The 20,347-nt window shown below is 52.3% G+C and overlaps 1 protein-coding gene across 3 annotated transcripts in view; it reads right to left on the bottom strand.

Annotated features, from left to right (window-relative positions):
* Window positions 1–745: 745 nt before the first annotated feature.
* Window positions 746–20,347, bottom strand: part of NOS2 (nitric oxide synthase 2) — a 42,758-nt gene continuing 23,156 nt past the window's right edge. For 2 of the 3 annotated variants that reach the window (XM_006046821.4, XM_006046822.4), the window contains 16 exons: window positions 16,943–17,137; window positions 15,832–15,914; window positions 14,927–15,071; window positions 13,982–14,086; window positions 12,789–12,838; window positions 12,259–12,433; window positions 11,338–11,470; window positions 10,110–10,188; window positions 8,916–9,097; window positions 6,977–7,140; window positions 5,465–5,672; window positions 4,534–4,621; window positions 3,941–4,062; window positions 3,477–3,625; window positions 2,133–2,327; window positions 746–1,336 (listed from right to left, as the gene is read on the bottom strand). In XM_006046821.4, the coding sequence (XP_006046883.2) occupies window positions 1,220–1,336; window positions 2,133–2,327; window positions 3,477–3,625; window positions 3,941–4,062; window positions 4,534–4,621; window positions 5,465–5,672; window positions 6,977–7,140; window positions 8,916–9,097; window positions 10,110–10,188; window positions 11,338–11,470; window positions 12,259–12,433; window positions 12,789–12,838; window positions 13,982–14,086; window positions 14,927–15,071; window positions 15,832–15,914; window positions 16,943–17,137 (2,190 nt within the window). In that variant the 3' untranslated portion in view covers window positions 746–1,219. Of the gene's footprint in view, window positions 1,337–2,132; window positions 2,328–3,476; window positions 3,626–3,940; window positions 4,063–4,533; window positions 4,622–5,464; window positions 5,673–6,976; window positions 7,141–8,915; window positions 9,098–10,109; window positions 10,189–11,337; window positions 11,471–12,258; window positions 12,434–12,788; window positions 12,839–13,981; window positions 14,087–14,926; window positions 15,072–15,831; window positions 15,915–16,942; window positions 17,138–20,347 lie in introns of those variants that run through there. The other variant, XM_025281014.3, reaches the window with a different exon arrangement.

Below are 20,347 nucleotides of genomic sequence, written 5' to 3'. Positions count from 1 at the left end.
ATGTAACAAGAGCCCAAGTGGTCCCCTGCTCGCTGGAGTGGCAGAGGCCCTGGTCCAGGGGACTGTCCTTGACCACGTTGTACAGATACATCGCTAGGACACTGGGGTGGTGTGTCCCTCCTCCTCCTACCCCACCCCCCGGCCACCCCACCTGAGCAGGAGTGGGGGAGGGGGAAAGGGGGCCAAGGAGCCAAGGAAACAAGAGTCCAAACCCAGGCTGGGAGCCAGATTTAGCCAACCCTCCACTTAGCCTCTGGCTGAGTTCCTTCCTTGTTCCCACTGGGCTCAGTCCCTGAGGAAGCCTTCCCCATGGAAGATGTGTGTCCTTCACTCACCATCAAGTCCTTGACACATAGCCCAGCCTCACCTGCTTTGTCACCCAGGAGCCAAATCATTATTGGCCAAACTGTCATGAAACAGGCAGCCCCAGAGCAGAAGGCGGTGACTCCGGCAACAGGGCTGCAGGGCAGGCCTTCACTAAAGGACTGGCAGCTCGCGGCTCAGCTGGCGCCCTCAGGCCAGTTGTGCTTCCTCGCCTCCGTCACAGGTTTTCAGATGTGCACAAAACTTCATGTGCTGCTCCCAGGCCCAGTGGGCATTTCAGAGAAGCAACGTAGCCAAGCTGGTATGTCCCTTTGTGGGGGATTTTTGTACAAGCTGTGGGAACCCCACCACCACCCCACCAACCCTAACTCTGTACAGCTTAAGGCTGCTTTCCTTACAAAACACACACATACATATACAGTGTGGTTAAAATAAAATGTATTTAGTATAAATATCTCCATCAAAGAATCATACAAGGAAGGCCCAAGAGGCAGACTGGGGTTTGCTTGTTTTAAATACAGAGGCATAAATAACTGTACATGGGCAGTTAAATACAGAGTGGCGTGACAGCGCCTCCTAGTGGTCACTCCAAGTGGTGCACTCAAGGAAGTTCCATCTTTCTCACCTCCTGGCCAGACACTGCAGATTTAGTCTCCAAGGGACCAGGGAGGCCAGTCTCTCCACCACCCCGGAGCAGGGGCTCAAGAGAGACAAAAGGTCCCACTCTGTCTCCAAGGCTGCTACTTGGTAGCAGGTCAAGTAAAGGGTTTGAGAGGGAAGGAGATGGGGAAATAAAATGAGAAGCTTGGGGATATAATCTCCCTCCAATCTCCCCAGTGCTGTGACCTCAGATAATCGAGAGTGGGTGCCATCATTAAGTTCAATGGCAGCAGCTTTAACTTCTGTGGGCGCCTGGAGCTCTGGGATCACTGGGCAGCCCTGCTGCCCCATCCTTTTTCACCTCATAGGGAAATACAGCACCAAAGATGTCTTCATGATAGCGCTTCTGGTTCTTTAAGGGAAAACAGAGACCAAGGTATTAATATCAGCTCTGCTGGTGCAGCCCCCTCTCACTCAGCAGGTCCAGGCTGGGACCAGTCCCCAGGGTTCCCTGGTTTCCCCATCACACGGACACTCATGAACTATTTGCCTTCCCAATTGCCATGCTTAGATTAGATTTGAATCTCACTTAAGACTCTTTAGCTCCCATGAGTACCCACTCTGGTGTGAGCCACAAAACATCTCCCCAAGCTTTATGATGGCCATTAAAGGCTGTCCATTGGAAAAGACCCTGATGCTGGTAAAGATAGAAGGCAGGAGGAGAAGGGGATGACGGAGGACGAGATGATTGCATGGCATCGTTGACTCAATGAACATGAGATGGTGAAGGACAGAAAAGCCTGGCGTGCTGCAGTCCACCAGGTCGCAAAGAGTCGGACACGACTGAGCGACTGAACAATAACAAAGCCTGCCCTGTGCTTGTCCCACAGGGCTCCAGGTACTGTGGGCTCTGAGATAAATATGGCTGGGAAATGCTGTGCACTTTCTCCCAGTCTTCAAGCTCTTTGATGCACAGCAGCGTGTTAGGCACTCTGAGTGTCTTGCAGAAAATCAACATGTTTGCCTTTGTCCAACTAAGCAACCAGATCAGGATGGACAGTCAGGCCTTCTAACAGCTCACCAGCTCTGACCTCCCACCCTCTCTAGGATTCCTTTGAGTTCAGTCTGAGCCTGAGTTCCCTGGTTCCAGCTCCCAGGCCCATGCCTGTGACCTGCATCCCGAGCCCACACACCACCAGCGGCCCTACCTTGAGCTGGAAGAAATAGTCCTCCACCTGCTCCTCGTTCAGGCTCAGCGCAGTAGCCATCAGCTGCTTCAGGGTGCAGGCCACGTCCCGGGCCATGCGCACGTCCCCACAGACATAGAGGTGGCCTTGCTCCTCATGGAGCACGCGAAGCACCTCGCCCGCTAGCCGCTGCCGCAGGATGTCTTGAACATAGACCTGAAACCAGAGGAGATGGTGGGTCCAGGCCCCTGCCATTGAGGGCAAAGGCTGCAGTCAGGCCTCCTGGCCACTGGGAGGTGGGGAGGGGGCACAAGGGGCCATGGGGTGAGCACCCTCCCAGCCAGGGCCTTGCATGGGGACAATCAAGGTCAAGATGAGGAGGTGCACTGGCGCCCTGCCTAGCCCAGGCCTGAGTTGGGGCTGGAGAGGTGAACACCGGCCACAGCCCTGCCCTTGAGGAGCTGACCTTCAGTGGCGCTCCCAGATTTAGCACACTTGCTCTGAATTTAGCACACTTCAAAGAGGCATCAATCAAGCCACTTGCCCTGCCCAGGGCTCTGAGGCCCATCTGCTTACACCCCAGAAGAGGGAGCCTCTCAGCACAGACTGTCCAGGGGACCCTCTTTGTAATTCAGAGCAGGGTTCCCCAGATATTCAGAAGTCCTGGAGTCAATCGGGGACTCCCTGCTCTTGCTTCACACAAGTGATGCCACCAGGCATGGAGATGCCACCAGGCACGGAGTACCAGCATGGGAGGGGCCCAATGGGACAAATTCACAAAGGCTGAGTCAAGAGACTGTTCTGACTGCCCAGGCTCTTGGGGCAAAGTGCCCACTGGGGTAGCAGAGTGAGTCAGCAGGCCATTCAGGGAACAGCAGCCACCCTCCAGCCTTGCGGTGCCTGGACCACCACCCACCCAACAGTTGTACATCCAGAGTGGGGAGCCTTCAGCAGGCTGGGCACTGGGGATGAACCCATACATGACCCTGACTTAGCCCTGACCATCTCAGGACCTGTCTCTTCTCCTGGAAGAGTGAACATACATCAGTAGCTTCACAGTACCGCTCTGGTGACTGCATCATGGCTTCCATTTTATTTTTAAATATTTATTTGGCTGCACTGGGTCTTTGTTTCGGCATGCAGGATCTTTAGTTGCATGATGCCTGACCAGGGATTGAACTCGGTCCCCTGCCTTGGGAGCATGGAGTCTCAGCCCCTAGAACACCAGGCAAGTCCCTTGCCTCTATTTTGGAGCTGAGGAGGTGAAGGCTCACAGAGGTAAGGAGCTTGTGGGGAGCCAGACACCCACCATAGTCTGTTCTTTAAATGCTCCGCCCTTTCTACACGCGCAGTTGTGGCATTTACCTTGGGCTGGTCAGGCAGGCGGGAATAGGCGGTGTGCACCTCGTGCAGCACCCCCTTGCGGGCCATCTCCAGCATCTCCTCCCAGTAGAGGTGGTCCTCTTCCGGGCGGCGGCACCCGAAAACCAGGGTCATGCGGCCGCCCTGGAGCCCTGCAAGACCCAGAGCAGGTTGCAGTTACCAGGGTGGCCAGCAGAGGGCAGGCGGATCGTGCTGCAAGGCTGGCTGAGCTGGGCACCCAACTGGAATCCCATTTCACCACCACATCCTATCTAAAATAGTACTGTCCCTATTTTACAGATGAGGAAACTGAGGACCAGGGCATTCATATCATTTTTCCACACAGGCTGAGGTAAACTTGGGAGAGGGGCCAGGAAATGTCTGTGGGATGGTTACAGTTACAGTTTTACTCCCAGGCAGGCGCTGGGCACCAGCCCTCCCCATCCCCGGGAGCCCTCCCGTTATACCTTTGTGCTCAGCCTCATGGAGCCGCTGCTGCCAGAAACTGCGGAAGGGGGCGATGCCTGTGCCGGGTCCGATGAGGATGCAAGGACGGGAGCGGTCCTCGGGAAGCTGGAAGCCGCTGGCACTGAGGGGACAGAAGGAAAGAGGTCCTGTTCTCAGAGACTCTGGGTCCAATGCACGCACACAGGACAGGGGCACGGGAACTGGGGTGTGGTGGAGACAGCAGTGTTAAGGGGCAGGGGGTTGCAGTGGAGACAACGAGCTCAAATTTGATTTCCCAAGTCCAGTAGGATATTTCATATCCCCCATCCAGGTGAACTACATTCACCATCACCTCACCCTGGGGTCCTTTGGGGAAAAGGCTGAGCCTCATTTTCTGAGCCCACCACCGCTGTCAACCTCCCTGCTAGAGACCTGGCTGTGCTCTATCGCTAGGGGAGACCCAGTGTGAGGAGACTCCCGGTGTGATGACCCCAGTGCCTTCTTTACAGGCCAATAGACCCCGAGTGGCATCTAAATCCCGGAAGCCTCCCTTTCAACCCAGTATTCCCTGGGGCCAGTGGTCCCGCAGTAGACACAGTGGAGGAGTGCCTACCTTCGCACAAAGCAGGGCACCGGGTCTTGGGGCTTCAAGCTGCTGAGCCACGTGCTGCAGACGCCATGGTGCAGGGGACCTTGGCCATCTGCAAGGACAGCACACACTGACCAATGTGGTCCCTGCCACCCGTGCATGAATGCTTTCAGTGGCTCCTCCCTGAACTGCCCGCTCAGGTGCTCAACAGGGTTTAATCAGAGGGCTGCTTTTCCTCCTGGTTCTGAGCTCTACTCTCTATGTGCTCAGAGTCGGCAAAAGCTGAAAGGGACTCAGAGCGGGCAAGGCTATCTCACTGCAGAAGCTGAGTCTCAGAGAGGGAAGGTGACTTGTACAAGGCCCCTCAGGTAACGGTAGAATCAGGTCACAACTCAGCTTCCCTAACTCCTACTCCAGTGCTCCTACCAAGAAGTCCTGTTGGTTTCCCTCAGGGTGGAATCCTTTTCACAGGATGTGCACCTGCCTCCCCTCCCCAAGGACTGAGCGCTGGCCTCTGCAGATGTTCTTTGAGTGAAAGTCGCTCAGTCACGTTTGACTCTTTGCAACCCCATGGACTGTAATTGTAACCTGCAAGGCTCCTTTGTCCATGGAATTCTCCAGGCAAGAATACTGGAGTGGGTAGCCATTGCCTTTTCCAGAGGATCTTCCCAACCCAGGGATGGAACCCAGGTCTCCTGCAAATGTTCTTTAGCAGAGCAAAGAGGGTCTCTGCCTGGTTTTCAGAAACCATGTGAATGCGCTTCTCAGATCACATCTACAAAGAAGTTAGCTCGGTGCCTGGTTCATAGTGATCTCTCCCATACTCCTCCCACTGCTGTTAACAGGGCTGGAAGATGGGTGTTTAATGATGAGGAGATCAAAGCTCAGAGGTGTTGAATGGCTGTCCAGTAAGTAGCAGACTTGGGCTGCTCCACAGTCACTGCCCCAGCCTCACCTCGGGTGCGGTACGTGAGCACGGCCACAGTGAGGTGGATCTCCGTGGGTGTGAGGTCCCTGGAGGAGCTGATGGAGTAGTACCGGGGCTTCAGAATAGGGAGCTGGGAGAGCAGGAAGCTGGCAGACACCCGCAGGGACGGGAACTCCTCCAGCACCTCCAGGAATGTGGGGCTGTTGGTGAACTTCCACTTGTTGTAATCTGAGGGCTGAAAGCCAAGGGCAATGTGAGTGTCTCCGGGAGCTTGCTCCACACGGAGGAAAGAGGCTGTCACAATTCAGTATTCATTCATTCACTCACTCATTCATTCCCACAGCAAAGATTTCAAAGAACTAGGCGCTGTCCATGGTGCTGAAAACACTAAGCTGGAGAGGAGTAGCATTTCTCTAACCTGTGTGCTTAGAACCTTACTGTCAACCATTGGTGGGCAGCAGTCAAATATTTATCATAACCTAATTTGGGGGAGTGTTTTGGAATCATACATGGGCAGCAGTCAAATTTTTATCATAACCTAATTTAGGGGAGAGCTCCAGTATTCTTGCCTGGAGAACTCCATGGACAGAGGAGCCTGGTGGGCTACAGTCCATTGGGTCACAAAGAGTAGGACACAACTGAGTGACTAACACACTTGGAAACATACAGACCTGGGTTCAAACCTTGCCTGAAGGCTCTTACTATTTGTGGGATCTTGTCCCCATTACTTAACCTTTGTGGAGTGAGGGCAGCATCACTGCCTCGTGGGGATGTGAGAATTAAGTGAGAAAATGTGCGCCGAGTTAGTGTAGTGCAGCCACAGGAGAATGGCAGTGGAGGTGACTGGAATCAAGATAATTAGAGATAATGGTGATGGTAATGATATCCAGTGCCTTTGCAAAGGGCTTCCCTGGCAGCTCAGACGGTAAAGAATCCATCTGCAATGCAGGAGACCCCAGTTTGATTCCTGGGTCAGGAAGATCCACTGGAGAAGGGATAGGCTACCCACTCCAGTATTCTTTGGGCTTCCCTTGTGGCTTAGCTGGTAAAGAATCCGCCTGCAATGCGGGAGACCTGGGTTCGATCCCTGGGTTGGAAGTGCCTTTGCAAAGACTTGGGCCTAGAAAGTTTCCTGTGAGTTAATGCATTCTTTCATTCATTTATTAATTCAACTACTACACATCTGTCACTATGTCCATTCATCCACACCATCTACCCTCCAACACTTCCTGAGTTCCAGGCTTCTTCCAGGTGTGGGGAATACAAGAGAGAATGTTTCTCCTTTTCTAGCTAATTTCTGAGGAAGGGCACTTAGGTTGCATCCTGCAGACATTCAAAAATCTCAGTTCACTCAATGCAACTAACTATGTCCTAGAAATGGGATGGAAGAGGATGCCTGACTTCCTACCAGCCTTTGACAAGTCATGCTTTGGGAAGTTGGGGTGGATTCCTCTTGAAGCTTAAAAACCAGCTCTAGGCTCAGGCTCCCCCTGACTCTGGGACCCTGCCCCAGCCTCGCCCACCAGCCCCGACCTTCACCTGGCATAGGGTCTCCAGCCTCTGCTTCTCAGCCTCTTCTGTGGCCAGCTGGGCCAGCTTTCGGAGCAGCAGCTGGGTTGGCGGGGTGGTGATATCCAGGAAATAGGTGAGAGCCTGGCTGAGTGAGCAAGGTGGCAGCCGCTTGTCCTTGACCCAGTAGCTGCCTGAAGGGGGAAGAAAGGAGACAGGATAGGAAAGAGGCCCCGTTTAGGTTTCCCAAAGAGTGATAAGGCATCTGGGACAGACATCCTCCACCCTCCAGCTCCAGGGGAGAGAAGACACTGAAATTCTGGTTCCAGGAACAGCAAAAGGGCTCATGTGCCCAACTCAAGTGCAGGAGGATCGTGCTCAGAGATAGGACTGCTAGGAAAGGCTGATCAATAGTCCCCTGAAGGGCATCCAAGTGGACACAATCCTGCAAAACTAACCATGAACCAGAGTCCAGTCCCTCTCTGGCACGGACTTGAACTTCAGCAGTACACACACAGGTGAACCACAGACTCACAGTGACTAAATTCACCAAAGACTGGTGTACACCCTAGAGGTAGATGAGTTGTTCATTTAGAGAAAAGCCTTTTTCTAACCTGTGGTGGCTGCTTCTGTTATTATTATAATAGTAATTATTATGACTATTCTTGCATATCTGCCCCCTGTACTAAGTAATAGGTTTTCTGAGGGCAGACATGAAGTCTCATTCATTTTAGCACAGGTATAGAGCCCAGGTGGGGGCTTCCCTGGTGGCTCAAATAATAAGGAATCCACCTGCAATGCAGGAGACATGGGCTCGATCCCTGGGTCGGGAAAATCCTCTGGAGGAAGATATGGCAACCCACTCCAGTATTCTTGCCTGGAAAATCCCATGGACAAAGGAGCCTGGTGGGCTACAGTCCCTAGGGTCACAAAAAGTCAGACATGACTGAAGTGACTTAGCACACATACACACAAGCCCAGGATATAGATGTTTTGTAGCCTGGTATACAAAATGGCAACCCACTCCAGTGTTCTTGCCTGGAGAATCCCAGGGATGGGGGAGCCTGGTGGGCTGCCCTCTATGGGGTTGCACAGAGTCGGACACGACTGAAGCGACTTAGCAGCAGTTAGCATACAGATAGTATTGGGCTTCCCTGGTAGCTCAGAGGGTAAAGCATCTGCCTGCAATGTGGGAGACCTGAGTTCAACCCCTGGGTCAGGAAGATCCCCTGGAGAATGGAATGGCAACCCACTCCAGTATTTTTGCCTGGAAAATCCAATGAACAGAGGAGCCTGGACAGAGGAGCCTGGTAGGCTACAGTCCATGGGGTTGCAAAGAGTCAAACACAACTGATGAGCAACTTCATTTTTTTTCTTTCTTTCTTTCTATACAGATGGTGGTGGTGATAGTTTAGTTGCTAAGTTGCGTCCGACTCTTGCAACCTGATGGACTGCACCCCACCAGGTTCCTCTGTTCCATGGGATTTCGCAGGCAAGAATACTGGAGTGGATTGCCACTTCCTTCTCCAGGGGATCTTCCTGACCGAGGGGTTGAACCTGCGTCTCCTGCATTGCAGGCAGATTCTTTACTGCTGAGCCACCTGGGAAGCCCCTGGTACGTAGGTATGAGCAGTTACAGTTTCGATGGAAAAATGAATCAATCAACAGAAATGGCCAGTTAAGGAAATGAATGAAGGGGAAAGACAGCCCAGCCTATGGTGTTGGGCAAATAGTTCAAGGAAGAATCCCTTCTTGCTGGAACTATTATAGTCCAGAATATATAGCCCAGAATAAATAGTCCAGAACTATTTGCAAGGCTACTTTGGGGCAGGCTTCAGGAGCCCCCTACTCAGCCAGAAGGACAAGACTAGATGAGTGTTTGCACCCCAACCCATCAGTGGGACTGGGGGTGGTGGTGGTGGGAGGATGCTGAGGTCGCCTCACCCAAGCTCCCCTGCAGAAGGCTCACCATTCTCACAGAGGGTCTCCAGGCGCACAGGCTGGTGCGGGGCAGGGCCATCCACCACTCGCTCAAGGATGCCTTGAACCAGGGCTGGCTGGTTGCATGGGAAAACTCCGAGGTGCTCTCCCGGCAGGTAGCTTGGAGCTTGGCTGCCCTCACAGGAGAGTTCCACCAAGAGGGTGGTGCGGCTGGAGAAGGAAAAAGAAGCCTCTGATGACGCCACCAGGATTTCCTCCCATGCTCCCCGATGGGTGGGGCCAGCTTCCCCAGGAAACATGCCCTCCTTTCGTGTTCCTGCCTGGTTCCATGAACACAGGTTGCCGGCATCCCAGGGCTGGGGTGCTCAAGAGGGCTGGGGGCTGATGGGGACCATGGCTTCTCCGTGGGGAGAGGGTGGGCAGTACCCCTCCCATGCCACCCTCCACGAGAGCTTGGCCACAGACTCTGCCTAAAGAAAGCATGTCACTGGGAGATACGTGGGCATTGGCACAAACCTTACTAGTGCCAGCACAAATCTGGTTCTTATTAGAACACAGCCCAGTTTTGCTAATCAATGTAAGGGCAGCACAGATAAACCTCTGGAGAATCCATAACACTGGCTGCCCAGCAGGGAAAAGTCCTGCCCTGTCAAAACTTCTGAAAGTTCTTAAGAAAGAGCGAAAGGGTTTGAATTTCTCTTGCCCTCGTTTTTTTGGTGAAATAGTTAAATCACAAAGGACAGGAAGTGAAGCAGGTGCCCGATTCCCAAGCTGGAGAACTGGCCCGTGGTTAGTGGAGACCTGATGTGAAGATGCTGGTGGCCACAGGGGTGAGCAGTTTAGCTGGTCCTACCAACAGCACCGTAGCTAAGGCCAGCAGACACTTTTGTTTTCTTCTTTCAAAGACTGACTTACTTTGGTCTTCCCTTGATTAAAATAAAATCTGTGGGGACCTCCCTGGTGGTCCAGCGGTAAAGAATATGCCTGCCAACGCAGAGGGCGTGGATTCGATCCCTGGGAGATCCTATATGCCTCGGAGCATCTAAGCCCGTGCGCTGCAACTATCAAAGCCTGTGCACCCTAGAGCCTGTGCGCCACCTTGGCTCCGAAACTAGAGAGTAGCCCCCGCAGACCGCAACTAGAGAAAGCTAGAGCTGCCAAAAATACATGAATAAGTCAAATCTGTGGAATTTCACCCCGGAAGTCCTGTCTTCGGCTCTACCTGGATTTCGGACTCTGCAGATTCTGCTGCGATTTGAGCCTCATGGTGAACACATGCTTGGCGTGCATACTGCTCAGGGCTGTGGAACAGAGAGACGGTGAAGTGGCGACGTGGCTCGTAAGTGCTGGCGGGGCAGCCTCCACGCGCTGAGTCAACTACACCCGACATTCCCCGGGTGTCTCACAGTGACGGTGCTGGGGTTTCCTTCCCTGCCTTTTTTTTCCACTATGTTTCTCAATCACAAATAAAGACCCTTGTTCTGACAGAAGGTGCCTGTGGTGCTGCCAGGTGCTGGGAAATGCAATTTAGATGCCCCCAGTATGGGGATTTCTAGAGCATCCCATGGCTTGGGATCCATAGGAGAGCATAGTTGAAGCTGAGGATAAACATGCAGAAACCTGGAGGACCACTGCAGCTGCGGTACAAGGCAAGAGAAATCATGGGCGCACAGCATTGATAGGGCATCCAGAGCTCCCAGGCCACAGCCTGGAATTGCCTCTGCAAGATGTCCTTCACTAATACCCGGATGCCACTGGAGTTGGAAGGCTGGGGCCCAAATCCCAGCTTGGCCTCATGCTAGCAACTTGTCGTACCTCCCTGAACTTCAGTTTCTCTGTCTGAGCTTTCCACTTGGGCTGAGTGTCAGAGATCGCTTAGAGCAGGTGGACAAAGAGCCCAGCACAGTGTCTGGCACACGGGAGCACCCTTCTCTTTCCATCACCCTCCCAAGGTTTCCTTCTGAATACCCTTCCTCAGAGACCAGACAAGCCCTGGGTCTTACATCCCTACAGACTCTTGGACCCAATAAGAGAGAGACGCCTGGTAGCCCTAGACTAACTGCCTCCGTTCAGAGGGTCCTAGTGGTCTCCTTGGGCTTCCTAGGCAGCACAGTGGTAAAGAATCCATCTACCAATGCAGGAGACACAAGAGACCTGGGTTCAATCCCTGGGTCGGAAAGATCCCCCAGAGGAGGGCATGGTAACCCATTTCAGTATTCTTGCCTGGAGAATCCCATGGAAAGAAGGGCTGGGCAGGCTATAGTCCAGGGTGTTGCAAAGTCAGACATGACTGAGCAACTAACACACACCTGCAGATACACACACACACACACACACACACACACACACACACACACACAGTGTTCTCCTTGACCATAGGCTCAGGACTCAGACACGCCCACCCCAGCAGGAAGGGCAAACAAGCTCCGCGTGGTGCAGGGAAGCAGTACCTTTGTTGAGGTCCAGAGGCTCTGAGTCCTGCACGAGCCTGTAGTGTTGCGGGTCCCAGGTCACATTGGAAGTGTAGAGCTTGGGGATCTCAATGTGGTGCTTGCCACTGACATCGAATGTCTCACAGGCTGCCTGGACGAAGATGGAACAGACGAGTGTTAATAACCATTCCTGTCATCAGCAGCAGCATCACCACCCCTGGGGCTACCATGTTCCTTACAACTGAGCTAAGTGCTTTAATTACTAAGGACACTTATCTGGTAGGGCTATTATGAAGACTGCATAAAGTGGCTGGTCCTAGCATGGAGTAGGTGTTGCTGCTATTATGAATATTAATAGTAACGGCAGCATCTCATTTTATCTGCATGCCCACACCATGAGACAGGTTTGTTTGCTCCCATTTTCCTGATATGGAATCGTGTGGAGGAGACCTGGGCTTGGGAATCATGCTGGCCCCTCTCAAGCTGGTGCTCATAAGCCCTGCTGCGGGGTGAAAGACTTTGCTTCAGTGAGTTTTCTCAGTCAGTGGGGTCAAGCCGGAGGCCCTAAAGACCTGCTGAGATAGCCCTGTCTCCAAGTTCTCTGTAGCTGGGACACTGAAACAGGACAAGGATGTCAGGAAGTGACCTGGATAATCAGAGGGGGAAGATCTTAAACCATAGCTCCCCGAGGGCAGGGAAGCATCTTATCCACCTTCTCCCACCTGGGGGACACATATCTCAGTGGAGCTCTTCTGGGGGCTGTTGGGGTGCAGCAGTGACCTGAGTCCTCCAACCTGCAACCCTGCCCACACTGGGACCATGCCTACAGGGCCCAGTAGGGGTGGTGACCCCCAGGATGCCTGGCACAGGTGTCTGGGGCACAAGCACACCACAGCCTCCCTGCCCATGTGATGGGGCACCTCCCAGCTGTGAACTGACCTTGAAGGTTTGCACGGCCCAGCTGCGGAAGGCCTCCTCCTGCCCGCTGAGCTCGTCCCCTTCCCCGGTTGGGGCAAGCTGAGAAGCCCCCAGCTGGGACAACTTCTGGTCGATGTCATGAGCAAAAGCGCAGAACTGAGGGTACATGCTGGAGCCAAGGCCAAACACGGCGTACCTGCCGGAGGAGGACACGCATGGAGCCTGGGTGAGCCGACCTGCCACCTGCCCCAGAGCCAGCAAGCCATAGGCCAGCCCCCGGACATGTTCATGCCAGCTGGGCAAGGATCACCAGGGCACATGTCCCCTTCCTGTCTTCCCTGACTGCCGAACCTTGTCATCAACTCCCAAGACCAACCCCACCCTTGGCCTGCAGACCCGAGAAAGGTACTTGGTTTTCCTGCTTTGACCCACGACATCCCTGAGGACAGGCTCTCTTTGGGCCTGGACGTCCCAGAGAAATCCCCCTCTTGTACATCCCCAGCTCCATCGTCAGATGGAACCCAGAGTCTGGGAGAGGGGAAGGGCATTACCGGAACTTGTTGGTGAGTTCTTTCAGCATCAAGAGGGACTTCTTCAGTTTCTAGAAAGAGAATCATAGAAGTCTCAGGACACGATTAATGAGAGCACTGCTTTTCCTAGTCATCCAGTGGCTCATTTGAAAACTGGCCAGATCTGGCAGAACAAAGTCCAAGATCCTCACGTGGAAATTGGTTTATGTGGACCACCTGGCTGGGACTCGGGGACAATTTCAGCTTCAGCAACTCATGGGGGCCTGACCTTTGATAGGGGATCCAGGAGAGCCCAGCCCTGGCTGAGTAGGGGGTGCTGTCTAATAGCAGGGTATCTCTAAAGGGTCTCCTGATGGGACTTGAGCCTTTCTTCTTGTCAGATTGACGATTGGTTCCATATTCTCAGAAATAACCCTGATTTCCCAGAAACTTAAGATAACTTCCCAGGTGGCGCAGTAGTAAAGAACCTGCCTGCAATGCGGGAGACCTGGGTTTGACCCCTGGGCCAGGAAGGGAATGGTTACCCACTCCAGTATTCCTGCCTGGAGAATCCCATGGACAAGAAGCCTGGCAGGCTACAGTCCATAGGGGTTGCAAACACTCAGACATGACTGAGCAACTAACATTTTCACTTTCTTTTGTTTTTTTCCAAGATAACTTCAGATGGAAAATAGTATCAAATCACATGGTAGGAAAATATTCTTTTTTCTATAATTTTTAAATAGTTACTCCTGTTTCAATTATTTTATTTTCTTGTCCTGAACACTAGGGAAAAATCTCAGATCACACTGTCAGTGGAGACTTAACACTTCTCTTAATACTTGCTTATTACTCTTTTTGAAGAACAAAGCAAGCCATGATTAGGCAACAGTATCTGGCTAAAATTCAATAACTGACTTTCATTGGATTTGTGTGGGACCACTCTTTGCTGGCTTTCTATTTGTGAGACTGATATAAAGTTTCCTCTAAAAATGAATTTTTGAATTTAAAAAGGCAGGTCAATTTACTGAAATATATTAAGCACGTCATAGGCTTGGTGGCTCGAGTATACACCAGTAATTACCAAGGAGGAAGGCTCATGGCTAACGTTAGGGCAACCCAGATTGATCGGAGCTCTCACTTCCAAATGCCCTCCTTAGGACATGCTGAGTCCCCATGTCCTTTCCTTGGTCCTTTCGAGCCCTTACCAGCCTCCAGACCCCTGGGCCACCCACCTCTCCGTTGCCAGGGGAGTCTCCGTTGCCAAAAGTGCTGGTCACCATCAGCAGCAGCTGTTCCTCCTCCAGATGGCTCAGCCGGTACTGATCCATGCAGAGAACCTGCAGAGCACCCAGGGTGGGTGTCAGCCCTCGCTTCCCAGGCTGACTCCCTCCACGCCCTCCCCAGGCATCCAGTGCTTGGGTCCCTGTCATCAGCTCTGTCCCCTGGAGGAGGTAAGTACTTAACAAGTCCCTGCCAACCGAACCTATTTGCACACAGCATCTTCACTTCTTTGATTCTCCCATGGCTAGCGCATCAGCCAGCCCTGTGGGATCTGCCTCCAAAACACTTCGTGTCCCACATCACGTCTTACCCCTTCCACCACTATTTCAGATTCCAAGAATGCGGACGTATTTTTCACAAAAACAGGATGAGTGGGTTACAAAATTGCTCAACTCCTTTAGCATCTTGGAAACACAAATGCTTTGCCTGAAGCTAATCTCAGGTGAAATACGTCAGGGCCTCAGGTTTCTACCCAGGCCAGCCTGACCCAGGATGCCTTCAGTGACTTCAGTGACGGAGGCTCAAATCCAACACCGCTAGAGGGAATGAGTCACCCTTCGGGGTTTCGTTTTATTTCTCTGCCTCTTATCCATTCTCTGCGTCCTTCGCCTTTAGCCCCACACCCCGTATAGGAGGTGCTCCGCAAATGTGAATAAAATTCCTCTGGGACAGCTCATGTATATGGAGACTTGGCATCATTAGGAACATGTTTCTCAAATTGTGTTTCCTGGAACACTATGAAAAGCTTATCTACTGGGTAAGTTGGGAATCCCGGGACACATATCTCTCTTTCTATTACAGAGTTGCAAAGTACGTCCTGAGGCTCAGGGCTATCTAGGACCAGCAATCACTGTAACTGGCCCCAGGCTTCCCCACACACAGGCTGAGGCGGCTACCTTGGGGTTGAAGGCACAGCTGAACAAAGCCCCGAGGTCCTGGGCCAGCGTTTCCGACCTCCCCGTCTCTGTTGCAAAGAGGATCGTGGCTCTGACCCGGGATGCCATGGCCTTATGCATCAGCACCGAGGCGAAGAACACAGCTCTGTGGGGACAGACAGAGTAGGTGCCAAGTCAGGCTTCCAAAAAGGAAGACGGGGGCCCTGCGCTTAAAGCAGGGCATGTGGAGGGAAAAGAATCCAGGCTTCTTACCAGCTATGGACCTTGTCTCACTCCCCTCCCCTGCTCAACCCGCCACTCAGGTCCTTTGGGAAAATAGAGGAGAGAGAATTCTGGGGCAGAGGTGGCAGGTGACCCATGGAATTGGGGTCTGGTGGTGCCTGTGGTAAAGAACCCATCTGCTAATGCAGGAGACATAATGAGACACAAGTTCGATCCCTGGATCAGGAAGATCCCCTGGAGGAGGGCATGACAATCCACTCCAGTATTCCCGCCTGGAGAATTCCATGGACAGAGGAGCCTGACGGGCTACAGTTCATAGGGTCGCAAAGAGTCAGATGCGACTGAAGTGACTTATCATGCACGCACATCTGGAAATGAAACCCTCTCTCTCTCTTTTTTTAAATAGTTTTAATATGCTTTAAAAAAAAAGATTTTTAAAGTCTTTATTGGATTTGTCACAATGCTGCTTCTGTTTTACCCTTTAGTGTTTGGGCCATGAGGCATGTGAGATCTTAGCGCCCCCAGCAGGGATCAAACCCACACACCCCACGGTGGAAGCGCTGAGTCCTAACCACTGGCCTGCCAGAGAAGACCCTCCAAATCATTTCTCGTTGTTCCCTGTCCTTCAAGGCCTAGAAGGAGGGGCTGCCATTCAGGTGTCAACATCGACCGCTCCCACTTACTTGACCAAGACTTTAAATCGAATCTCTCTTCTCTGGGGTCTCCGCCTCTCGTCCTGCCAGACGTGGGTTTTCCAGGCCTCCACCTTCAGAAAAGAGGGCAGTTATGTGGGCAAGACAGGCCCTGGCTTGGCTCCGGCTTGGAGAGACAGAGAGCCCTTTGTACCCCTCGTAAGTTGAGGTGGGCAGTGGGGAGGCAACCACCCCCTCACTGAAAGCCACAGAGGGAAGGGCTGCATCTGTCTCCCTCAAACTTGAAGCTCCTGTCTGGCACAGATCAGCTGATTTTCATTCAACTGTCCCCCTGGAAGGAGGGACCACATGTCTCTTTCCTTTTGATGTCTCATCTCTAGGAAGCCTATATAGACTGTATATAATGCATAGTCGGACCTGGGATGCTGTTGGGAGTAGAAGGAGGCGCTGTGACAACAGGCCCACAGTGTCCTGGGCAGGAGTCACCCTCCTTCTCACCTTTAGAGCAAGGAAGCTCCTCCCTAAATCTAACCAAGGTCCTTTTTGATTAAAAAAAAAAAAAAAAAAAAAGGAAAAAAAGAGCCTGTTTCACTGGGTGGCAGTTCCTGAGTGCACTCTAGGTAGGGCACTGGGGTGAGCTTCCGTGCACCGGCTCACAGGATTCTTGACCACCTCTGCCATCATGGAGCTGATAGCCTTCTTTTCAGAGATGAGAAAATCAGGGCTTAGTTGGGTGCGATGACCCACCCGAGATCACACAGCTAGGAAGTGGGAGAATCGCCCCAGATGCATGTGAAAGGGAGCCAGGCTCCTCACCACGGTGCTCTGTGACTGTCTACACCCCTCCCAAGCAGGCGGGCACAAGGGGCGTGCAGAGCACTGGGCTACTAAAGGGACAGTGAAAGGTGTTTCCTTCAGTCTCACCTCTGTGGAAATGGACAAAAGCATCCTTGAGTGAAGCCCAGAAAGCATTAAATATATGCCTCTGTGTCCCTGATTCTTCCCTGTATGTCCTGCACTAGTGAGCATACACATGCACACGCAAACACACACACACACACACACACACGCATGTGCAGATACACAGTCTGTCTCCACCCCTGAGCTCCCAAGAGAGAGTGGAGGAAGCCCCCTCTTTTACCTGGTAGTAGTAGAAAGGGGAGAGGACGTAATTTAACATCTCCTGGTGGAACACCGGGGTGATGCTTCCAGAGATCGGGGGGACCAGCCAAATCCAGTCAGCTGGGCAGCCCCCTCGGGAGCGGTACTCATTCTGCATGTACTTCATGAAGGACTCTGCAGCAGAGTGGTGGTCCATGATGGTCACGTTCTGCTTCTAAATCGGAAGGCGGCAAGAAGGCGAGTTGATGAGAGGAGTAAGGAGAGTGGCCAGTGAGCTATAGGGCTCCCGGATGGACTATGGGAGGGCCTGGCAATCTGTAAAAAAGGGAGTGCAATCCCCTGGGCCCATTCTCACTGATGAAAATAAATACCCAAATGCAAGGTACAGCCAGAGCCTCTGAGGAGCCCAAGCAGGCACAATAGCCGTCCGTGGTCAGCCCTCAGACCACAGGCTGCCGCCCTTGGCCCTCTGGGGGCAGTGTCCAGCTTCTCAGGCCTTGCTCACACTCTCCCCAAACTCCCAGCAAATGGCTCTCTGGATGCTGTTGAATCAAACCACAGTGCCTTTTTTGTCACTTGTTGGCAGAGAGTTCCAGGAATCACCTCCCAAAGGAGTGGCTGTCTCAGCTAAGAAGGAACTAGACATCTCTGAAGAGGGCTGAAGCCCTGGGGGAACTACAGAGTATGGGAGACAAATTACCACCATGTCCCATGTCTTAAAATTAGAATCCAAGGGGCCTGAGCCTTCCTGGAATGATCCAGTAAGAGCAGCCACGTTGTCTGGAGCAACTCATGCAGTCAAGAGACGTTTGTTTCATGGAGTAGTTCAGACCTTGGGCTCTCATTAGCTCTGTGACCTTGAGCTATTAGTTCCTTAACCTCAGTTTCCTCGTCTGTAAAATGGGGATGGTAACAGTTGGTACATCATCATGTTGTTGAAAGGATGCAATAAATAAGGGACATGCCTGGGGGTCCAATCGCTAAGAATCTGCCTGCAAGAGGGAACACGGGTTCAGTCCCTAGTCTGGGAAGTAAGATCCCACCTGCCACGGGGCAGCTAAGCCCATGCACCGCAACTACGGAGCCCATGTGCCCTAGAGCCCGTGCTCGGAAACAAGAGATGCTACTGTAATGAGAAGCCCACGCACAAGCAGGGAGTAGCCTCTACTCGCTGCAACTGGATGAAAGCCTGTGCACAACAACGAAGACCCACCACAGCCAAAAATAATTTTTAAAAATCTTAAAATAGTTAACAAGTGAAGCATAAAACATGCTCAGTAAATGTTAGCTGCTATTATTATTTCTATCTACCAGCCACTGCATATGGAGGTGGAAGACGCAGCCCCGTTTCTGCCTTAGATCATGTTCCAACTGGGGGGAGGCAGAAGGACCTCGGCCGTTTCACATGGTCTGATAGAAGCCACGACGAGGGTCGGAGCAGGTGCTGACAGAGGGCTGAGGGAGGGCCACGCTCAGACAGGGTCCCGGAGGAGAGATGAGGGACTTTAGAGACAGCTTCTAAGAGGAGGTGAGTTCTTTAGAGACAAGCTTCTAAGAGGAGGTGAGTTTTGAGAGACGGGTACAAGTTAGGCAGCAGACGGGCATTGCTTGAGACCAGGCCAGGAGGCAAGAGAGGAGCCCGCTGGTGGAGGGACTAGCAGGACCAGCCACGCCTTGTAAACTTTTAAATATACAGCAACTGGGGGCTTCCCTGGTGGCTCAGACGGTAAAGGATCTGCCTGCAGAGCAGGAAACCAGGTTCGATCCCTGGGTCGGGAAGATCCCCTGGAGAAGGGCATGGCAACCCACTCCAGTATCCTTGCCTGGAGAATCCCATGGACAGAGGAGCCTGGTGCGCTACATACAGTCCACGGGGTGGTGAAGAGTCAGACATGACTGAGCGACTAACAATTCACTTTTCACACAGCAGCTGCTGGATGCCAGACCAGTTTTAGGCTCAGGAGCTGATGGTGATAGTGGTGAGGATGGTTGCAACAGTAATAAATAATAATAACAACAAAACTGATGCTGGACTTCCCTGGTGGTCCAGTGGCTAAAACTCTGAGCTCTCAGTGTGGGAGGCAGAGGGGACTAGGTTTGATCCCTAGTTGAGGAGCTATTAATATTTAACAGATTCTACATGCTGCAACTAAAAGATTCCTCAAGCTGCAATGTTAAAGGATCCTGCATGCTGTGATGAAGACTGAAAATCCCGTGTGGGGCAACTAAGACCAGGTGTCGCCAAATACATAAATAAAACAGAAAAAAAAAAAAAACACTAATGCTTTTTGAGTGTTTACTGTGGGTCAGGGAGTGCAGCTAAACAATTTGCATTGGTTTCATTTCATTCTTACTGTAACCTAGTGAGGGAGGTACCATTATTATCTCTGTTTTACAGATGAGGAAATGAGCCCAAGTCTTTTGAAGTTGACCCTGAAGGAGGGTCACGGGGAAGTCCTGCCTGGAGATTCTCAAGCAGTGGAGGGACGTGGTCAGCAGTGGTCAGGAGATTGCTGAGGGTCAGCAGACTGCTGAGGGTCAGCAGATTTTCTGGGACGTACCCACATCCTGCCAATGTCAGAGCTGATCCCAGGGTCAGGATGTGTGGTCCACAGCCTTGGGGCCTTCCCAAGCTGGGCCAGCCTCAGGAGGCTCTTCCTGTCTTATCTCAGAGCTTCCCCATGCCCCCTACTCCCCACAATCAGGCATGAGCTTGACCTGTCTATAGGGTGACCAGCCCTAGGGAACAGTGCGTGATCATATGTATTTACTGGGTGTTTAAAGTCAGCTCCCACTACTTTCCACAAGGTCAGGGTTTCTGTCTGTTTTGTTCACTGCTCATATTCTTGGCCTGGCCTCGTGCCTGACACATGAAGAATGTACAGTAAAACTTTGCTAAATGAATGAATGACTCTCAGCCCAGTGGCCGGGCTTCCAGGACATCTGCCAGCTTTGTGGAGATGATCCCAGCTTCTAAAGCAATCATAGCTTCACACGTCCCATGGCTCCTTCCCACAAGGGGAGTGTTTATATGAGAGAGAGCAGCAGATGGGCCAGAGGGCTCAGTCCCACACAGAAAACAGCCTGCTGTGTGTGGTAGATGCTGCTGCCCAGATAGGGAAGCAAGAGTAACCACTGCTTGTGTGGACATGGGCTCTGGTTCTTTCATCCAATGAATACATTTTTAGCATCTCCACGTGCCAGACACTTTTCTAGGCTCCAGGGGTAGAGCAGTGAACGAGAGAGACAAGGCCCCTGCCCCATGGAGCCTATGTTCTAATGGGGCAAACAAAGAAAGAAGAAGATGGACTTCTCTGGTGGTCCAGTGGTTAAGAATCCACCTACCAATGCAGGAGACACGGGTTCGATCCTTGATCCGGGAAGATCCCTCATGCCACAGGGCAACTAAGCCCACACACCACAA

The sequence above is a fragment of the Bubalus bubalis genome, chromosome 3 (genome assembly GCF_019923935.1).
Source record: "Bubalus bubalis isolate 160015118507 breed Murrah chromosome 3, NDDB_SH_1, whole genome shotgun sequence".
NCBI classification, from domain to species: domain Eukaryota; kingdom Metazoa; phylum Chordata; class Mammalia; order Artiodactyla; family Bovidae; genus Bubalus; species Bubalus bubalis.
Note: the sequence above shows the minus strand (reverse complement) of the source record. Positions and strands in the feature narration are given on the sequence as shown.